Source organism: Drosophila mojavensis, unplaced genomic scaffold (assembly GCF_018153725.1).
Source record: "Drosophila mojavensis isolate 15081-1352.22 unplaced genomic scaffold, ASM1815372v1 contig_136, whole genome shotgun sequence".
Lineage (NCBI taxonomy): Eukaryota > Metazoa > Arthropoda > Insecta > Diptera > Drosophilidae > Drosophila > Drosophila mojavensis.
In genome coordinates this window covers 25,177,463-25,185,919 of record NW_025318667.1, presented here as the reverse complement: position 1 = coordinate 25,185,919, position 8,457 = coordinate 25,177,463, and the positions used below count along the sequence as shown (strand labels likewise).

The 8,457-nt window shown below is 38.6% G+C and overlaps 1 protein-coding gene across 1 annotated transcript; it reads right to left on the bottom strand.

The window, feature by feature from the left end:
* Nucleotides 1–232: 232 nt before the first annotated feature.
* Nucleotides 233–7,696, bottom strand: LOC6584669 (lysophosphatidylcholine acyltransferase). The gene is made up of 8 exons (XM_002010277.4): nucleotides 7,266–7,696; nucleotides 3,113–3,258; nucleotides 2,557–3,042; nucleotides 2,349–2,486; nucleotides 1,996–2,272; nucleotides 1,712–1,813; nucleotides 1,498–1,639; nucleotides 233–1,430 (listed from the first exon to the last, which is right to left on the bottom strand). The coding sequence occupies exons 1-8, from the start codon at nucleotides 7,527–7,529 to the stop codon at nucleotides 1,321–1,323; spliced, it is 1,665 nt and encodes a 554-aa protein (XP_002010313.1). The 5' UTR covers nucleotides 7,530–7,696; the 3' UTR covers nucleotides 233–1,320.
* Between the last annotated feature and the right edge of the window lie 761 nt (nucleotides 7,697–8,457).

Sequence of the window (8,457 nt, the reverse complement as noted above, 5' to 3'; positions counted from 1 at the left end):
TTTATCTTCAAGTTCTTCAATTTCCAATATCATGTTTATTCAATTACAACAATTTTCGTAGCTTAAAAGGCGAAAATAAATTCTGTTTTTTCGTTTCCTGTTTTGAGTATTTATTTGGTCACTAAAAGCAATATTGGAAAGAGCATAGAAGCGACGATGTGTGCCGATAATAACGTTGTTGTTTGATTATTTTTACAAAAGTCAATTTCTAAAATATAGCAGAGCAGACTCATCAGTGTATATGTGTAAGTGTGTGTGTGTATTACAATAGTTGCTTGTCATTTTGCAATAGATGCAATGTTTGGTTAAGTACAGCTAGACTCTAGTTTAACTCGGGTGCTGAGGATGTGCCCAGAAGTCTTTTCGGTTTTGTGTGTGTGTGTGTGTATAAGTTTTACAAATGCACAAAAAATCTATTCATGAGTATATATATATATATATGTATATATGGTAGAGGAGGAACTAAAGATCTGAATTACAAAGAGAAAGTAAAACTAAAGTAAAGATAAGTTAATATATTGTTTTTTTGTTTTTTTTTTTTTTTAGACATTTACAGTTCATATTGTGTTTTTGGGGTTTTGGCATTTCACATTTAATTTTAACATGTTCTATTCTAGAGAGGTAAGCAAAAACAAAAACAAAAGTCTGTCCGCATGGAATATGAGTGAAAAGTCCGCATGCATACATATACAGTGTATAATTCGCAAAATATATGTATATATATATATATATAATTAGAATCACAATAATGAAATGACTTGCGTTAAAAGTAAAAGTACACATAAAGGTAATTGGTTGAAGCGGCAGACAGGTCCATAGATCACATATACATATATATCTAGATTTATGCTATGCCAGCAAAACTCTCTCGCTCTCTCTCTCTCTCTCTCTCTCTTTCTCTCTGGACCTGTCTACACAGCCCTCTCATTTTCTCAAGCTATACAAATCTAATTACAGTAGGCAACAAACACGTACACAATAAATAAATTAATTAATACAAACACATATAGATATACATATGTATATATCTGTATACACATACACATTTAGATTACAATTGAACTTTTTGCTTAGGTTGACTTTGCATTATGCTACACTTTCTCTGTCATTCGCCTTCCCTTTCACCCTCTCACCCACTCTATATCCTTCTATCTATCCCCATCTCGCTCTCTCTCTCTCTCTCGCTCTCATCTCTATTTCTCCTCCGCTCTGTGTCGTGTTGCATGTTGCCGGTTGCCGCTTGCCTATAGCACATCTCCGAATATCTGTAAAACCAGCTTGAGTTTTATTGCAGCCTCCAAATGCATTCTTTTGGATTGTTCAGTTGGTTGTGGGCGTGGCCTTGCTACTCTTCGTCCGCCTTATGTGCTCCGACTTGTGATAGAGAAACTTATAGCTGGGCTGTTGCTCCGTATACTGTACAAACTTATCTGTGAATCAAAGGAATTTCTCGTTAGTTTTCACACATTATACAGCTAATTGGGATCCAGGACTCACCGAAGGATACGTAGCCAACATTGTCGGGGTCCAGGGCATAGAAAAGCGTCTGTGTTTTCTGCTCGGTCATCTTGCTGCCGCCATGCTTCATTAAACGCGTGAAATTCTCCCTGCTAATCTTTTCACTCGACTCACTATACAGCTGTTAAGGAATATAAGCAATAATATGAGATTAGCGATTCCCTTATGGTCATCCATCCAGGGCTACTCCTACCTTGATTAGTGCTCGCAGAAACTCTATGATTTCGTCATTTTTCAATTTGCAAAACAGCGAACAGACCAAGAAACTCTTCAGACTCACTGTGCCCTTGTGCCGCTAGAGATATGAAAGGAAAGGTCGATGAAGAGATATTAGTCAGTGAATAAGTATATATAGATATGCAAATATAGATCTGTAGAAACCGGGTATAACGACAGTCCGTTGAAAAGTCTATACCCATATAAGCTTGTTTTCTCGTCGCATTAACCGGATTCCCCTCTATATTTATAGCCACCTACATGATTGAGCAGAGCAAAGAGCTTGTGCAAATCGGGGTTCTTGAGGTCCACTTGGAGCAGCTCGGCGAATGTGATTATGTCCAGGTTCTCTGGGTTGGCCAGCGTCAGATACTTTTCGCACAGTTCCATGTCGCGCTTCGAGTCGAGGAGGTCTAGGGCATCGAGCGTATGCTCGATCTCAACAATGTCGCCGGGAAATGGTATTTTCATTTCACGCGCCCGGCTCATCACGATCACATCCTCGAACGAATAGTCCGACGTGGGCACATCCAATGCGCTACAAATACATAATACGATATGCGATAAATATATATATACGATAAGTGTCTCTCGATTCCAGATTGAAAACTTACGCGGCCATCACTTGGCGTACGTTGTTGGCATAGAGATTGGCATCGGCCATTTCGGCGGGCGACGGTGTGTATACGGGCAGGTATTCGATTTCGCAACGGTTATAGAACTGTGTCATGGTCAGCCATAGCAAGCGCAGCCTGTTTGTTGAGGAATAAAGGTTAGGAGCTCGATAAGGATGTCTAAATTATCTGAATTGACTACACTTACACGCCGGGACCATCCCAGGTCCAGGTGAAGGTGTCGAACTTGTTGGGGTATCGGAGCAGCACTGGCTGCACGGGCACGCCCGGATAGAAGGCGCCGGGCTTGAATTTGATTAGCGCCGTGCGATTGGTGCACGTGCCCTCGGCAAAGATGACCACCTGCGGCCAGTCTTCGGGCGAGCGGGCACGATCCACAATATTCTTAATGGTGTTCTGCCTGGAGTTGGGATCCTCGCGCTGTACATAAATGGGCTGGGCGTAGTTGATGATGCGACCCAGCAGCGGAATGTCCGCCGTCTCACGCTTGGCCACAATCGACGGCGGATGGCCAGAGACGACCACAATGGAATCCACATACGACGAATGCGGCGCCACGACCAATATGGGCGCCTCCTTCGAGGTGGCCGGTGTGCCCTTCATCTTGATGTAGTGGAACGATCCGGACGTGTATACCATGCGCATGGCACGTGCCGTCCAATACTGCATGAGCCTGCCGAGAGCATAGAAGACATATTAATCTCTGAGTGAATGGACTGCCCATCAGTTAAGCTCCAACATACTTGCGCCAGCCGCTGAGCGGCTTGGCCTGCAACTCCTCCATGGACATGCCATAGAGGCCGATGCAGGCGAACATCCATGCCGATAGCAGCGACAGGACGCATCCCACCACGCGTATGGGCAGCAACAGGACGGTCAGCACATAGATCTGCAATAGATAACGGTGATTAGCGCCTCTGCAGACAAAACACAAATTCAAAGCGCGCTTATCGTGGCCCCCCCATACGATAAGGCAAACCGTTTTCAAACTGAACTTTGATATCTCCCAGCCGACAGACGACAAACGACAGACGACAAATGACCAATGAAAGTTTATAAAACAAACAGAAAATACAAATACAATGTGGAACTGCGAAACTCGATCGCCTAAGTCAACTAATTGACGTGTGCGCTAAAGTTCAACATTCCTTATAGCATTTAGTATTCAGCTTTGTCTCTAGTATTACGCTATCTGCATTTTCCTGTTGTATTTCCAAATCATATTCGTTGCGCGACTACATCGCGCTGGAAAGGGAAAGTTCTAGACGTCGATTTACCGTGAATATTAGAAACTTTGGACTTCAATATCAGAAACTAATTTACATGACTTGAATATTTATAGCTATATTACTAAATCCATATACAATATTTATATTTATATGTATATATTTTGTTTCTCAAAGCCAAATGTCACTATTTTTTATCACTTTAAATCGGCTTAGTAGAGCAGCGAGTCATTAGGACAGAGGTTCAGCTATCAGCTTTAAAATACTGAACTATGAACTATGTATATGAACTATATAGTTGTTCTTTAGTCGGCAGTGCACGACTAGAAGATAACCTAAAAGATAACTGTTGTTTCACATATTTTCTCAATTTTTTTTGTCAGATCTTCATATATGTATATATCCGTATAGGTTTAATCCTAATACTTTAACTGAAAAATAAGAAAAAATAATGGGCAAACATAATGAAAATAATAAAATTGTTTACAATCTCTGCATTCATTCATGAGCACCTGTTACACCATTGTCTTGATTAAATACATCTTGATCATCGAGCACGTCTTCTTCTTTCTGACTGGCCAGAACTGCCAATATCAAGATACAAAAGCGACAACAGAAACGCATGGGAATGAAACACGCTGTTGACAGAAACAAATGAAAATGGGCTTACAATGTTATTAATGTTGATAATACTTAAGTATGAACAATACAAACATAAATTGCAAAATCTTGATTCAATTAAGTTTTTTACTTAAAAATCCATATTTTTGTATTTCGTAAAGTTCGCTCCATAAAAATCTAACTGCATAAAAATATAACTATACGTATACAATAAATATTACAAATACATAAATATTGCGCTCTCTTTATTTGTATACCCGGAATTCATTTAAATACCATACGAAGTAAGGGTTTATAGTTATTTGTTTTCGATAATTTATACCATTTTGTTTTTATCGACAATTATCAAAAATCTCAATTTCGTTTCTTAAGTCTAAGTTGAATACTGCTAGAGACTTGGAAACTTAACTTTATGAATCTTGAGACTATCTATCTATATCATATTCTGAAATTTTGATATAGATTAATAGATATATTATATAAAATAAGTAAAGCGTAGATTAATTGGAATATCAGCTCCTTGCAGGGTACAAGATATTTCGAAGTCGAGCAGTGTCAGCTAAAAAATCTTTTTTGTTGTATGTTTATATATGTTCATACATAATTAAATAAATTAGTTTTATTTGAATAAAAAAAATACATATTTACACATACACAAAAATATATTTTAAGAAATAAATAAATAAATAAATAAATAAATAGTTTAAAATTCCTTGCTATCAATTTTTATAAAAAATGCATAAGCTCATAAAGAATATGTTGACAGTTTTAAAAATGGAAATGTGAATTTTAAATTTCATTTAAATTTAAAATTAAATAACTAAAAGTAAAACCATTGTAAACTTTATTTTATTTTATTTATTTTTAACTAACGGAGAACTTGGATGCATAGACCCATATGTACATAGACATATTTGGCGCAGTGTGCCAAAGTTAATAGGCAAAGTATATATGAAAAATAAAAACATATATGTAGACAATAGTATGTGTATGTTTGTGTGGATATGTATGCACGTACACATATGAATATTCATATATTTTTGTGCTTTATGTTTATCTAAGCATATCATTAAGAGATCTTGAGACGGCCAATGCGAGTGCCTGCCTCGACCTTGATTCGGTGATCAAGGCAACTAGAGCAAGCTGAAACTAGTTTCGACCTGAAGACGAGCTTTATTCACTAATATGCATAATTGTACATGAATATATATGTATATGTATATGCATGTATATACATACATATGTGGGCCAGGCTAAAGGTCATTCTAGTATTTCCGATTTCAACTGTATTTATTTTGAATCAATAAAAACTTTGATGCGTCATACTGAAATGAAAAATGGACCCAACGAAAGCGCACATTAGCCTATGACATGTTCAGAGATAAGGTAAAACTGATCAGGGTATAGACACATACTTATGTACACATATAACTATAAATTCTTAGTATAAGTTTATATGTATATAATTTTAATATATCTGAAAATAAAAAAAATAACAAAAAATACCAATATTTATATTTAGAGCCACATTTTCCTGGTCTACAATCTTATACATATATGATTCAGCCATGATATATGATATGTACATATATAAACCTATATATCATATATCATGTGTTTAACGACACTGAACGATTAGCTATGCCAAATGAGCCGATTTAATCATAGAAACCTCACATCTAGCAACACATGCATATTTATATATGTATGTATACAAATTTTAGAGTGAGTAATCCGCCACCAATACTCTCAGCCAGCCCCCGACTGCCGCCTCCACCTTCCCATGCAATATGCAAAAACTTAACTGTAAGATAAACAAACAGATTTACAGCGAAATTCCGTTTGCTGCTTAAATAACGTGTTGCGAATAGCAACTAGACTAGACTACGTAGATAAGCAGGTGTGGATGGGGGTGGGGGTGTGTTTAGGCAGGCAATAACAGAACTAGCAACGGGAACACTTCTGACATACCAACTTAGAGATGATACACACATGCATACATATAGTTGACACTGCTAATGAGATATTCTGAATAAAACATATTTGTTCGATTTCATTTCGTTTTTATTTTATTTAAATAAATAATAAAAAAAAAGCACTTTTATTAATATAACATACAAAAAGTATTTTCATAAATATTAAAGAATTGCTTGCTTATCGTTTGATCGTGCGTGCTTTCGACTTGCGGTTCGTGTCGGCTAAACTTGGCACAAGCCCATCTCTAGAATAGCTGCAAAAAGCAGAAGGCGTGCTCTTACAGCAACAAAAATAAAAATAAGTAACGGTTGCTACCATACAACAACTACAACAACTACATGGCAACGAAACGCCCCAAGGAACCGGCAAAAAACGAAAGCAAAAGCAACACCAACAACAGCTACAACTACAACTACAGCTACAACAGCAACCATAAGACGACAACATGAAAAATCGTACGATTTTCGCTGCTTTTGTCTTCACAGCTAAGTTGGCAGCGACGCCTTCGTCGCTGACGTTAACAGCGACGTTGGCGCCGGGGCATCGTGCGAAACTATGACAGATAAAAGAGGCCCCAGCAAAAGAAAGTACATATATCGATAATATGAAACGTGTGACTATCGACATCCTCGATGGCTCAACTTGGTCAAGTGCAATTATGCTCACATATACTAATTCATACGTGCTTATGTATTTGTGTATTTATTATGTATGTGTGTGTGTTTGTGTGGGTGTATATACATATATAGAACATTGCATTTGAAATATATATATGCATGTTTGTGTACATGTGTGGGTCGGCCATTAGTCAACGACAACAACTACAACTACAACAATAACAATAACAACAACTATAACACATACTACAACAATTCAAATAACATTTCACATTTTGTAGTCACTCCCCTCTAATTCCACACAGCCCGACGTCAGCTGTGTTTAAGCTAATACTGTTTTTTTTTTTCTTTTTTTTTTTCATTTTTTTGTTTCTTTCTTCTTTTTCTTGAACAAGGTAAGGTAAGGCGTGCGGGTGCGAGTGCGAGTGCGAGTGAACGTAAAGCGGAAATCTCACCTTGGCTACTTCAATATGATCGTCGATTTGTATGCGATGCACAAACGGATTGATATAGCTATAGCCCTTGGATGCCCAGCTGTCCTCCTCGGAATCGCGCTTGGACATGTTGCTGATGCTGATACGATTGTTGGGCAATGCCCTGCTGTTGCTGCTGTCGGTTCTGCTGCTGTTGTTGTCGTTGTCATTCTCCAGGCTTTCCCCATCATTCGATGCGGGAGCAGCGTGGGGGGAACGGCGTCGTTTAATTGAGGACGTTGTCATTGTTCGCACTTGCACTTCACTTGCTAATCGCACTTTTGCAAAATATTGTTGTTTGACTTTTCACGGACTGGTGTGTTTAGTGTGTGGCGCAAAAAAAAAACAACAATCAGCACCTCCCGCTCTTCCGTTTCTTTTTGCGTTGCCAGCTAACTGAAGTGCTGGTCAACTGGGCAAAACAGTGTTTGGCAACCTGGACTGTATCGATACGCTATTCGATAGCTCGATACCTATCGCGTGGGCAAGCCACCATATTGCCACAACTTCAAAAACATGCATGTCTGGCAGCACTCGAGCCGTTGCCACACATTAATTCGGATTCGTTTTCAAATTCAAAATGTCCGTTGCTGTGCACAGCATTCAAGTTTGAGATAAGCCATTTACGATTAATACCAATCTTATACATATACATATACATACGTATGTACATATATATTAATGTTGATATAGGATTGAGCGCCCTTCGTCTGTCCGGCTTTTTAATTACATGTATCACCCGGCAGTTCATGGCCTTGCCTAATCTCGCGACTAACTCGTGGCACATGTGTCTAAAACGTGCTGTTGAAATCCAAACTTGCTCAAGGTGACTGTTTACCGTTGACTCTGACGATTATTTGGGCGATGATAAGCCTTTAAATTTGTGTGCTTTAGAGCTGGCTTTTAAAAAATGTAAGCCAACCTGTTTCTGTTATACATGCATAAGTAGTACTTGGACAAATATCACACATACCACATGCAAAACAGGTTTCCTCTCTCACTCTCTTTGCCGTACTCGCTCTATTTTGGGCACTAAACCCAAACCATTGTTATGACAGCTACGCTGCAGGGGGCTGAAGGGCACAGGTGGTGTGTGGCTCATCGCAGAACTCTTACTGTTATACGCGAGCGGGCGTTTGACCTTGCCGAAGTTTAAAGGCTGATGCAATCGGAG

What these genes read in the sequence shown, in the direction of transcription:
- LOC6584669 (XM_002010277.4), bottom strand. Translation starts at nt 7,529, where the DNA reads ATGACAACGTCCTCAATTAAACGACGCCGTTCCCCCCACGCTGCTCCC. An exon ending in GTACGCCAAGTGATGGCCGC is followed by an intron (nt 2,273 to 2,348) that starts GTAAGTTTTCAA and finishes ATGTATTTGTAG; the next exon opens with CGCATTGGATGTGCCCACGT. An exon ending in TTCTGCGAGCACTAATCAAG is followed by an intron (nt 1,640 to 1,711) that starts GTAGGAGTAGCC and finishes ATTCCTTAACAG; the next exon opens with CTGTATAGTGAGTCGAGTGA.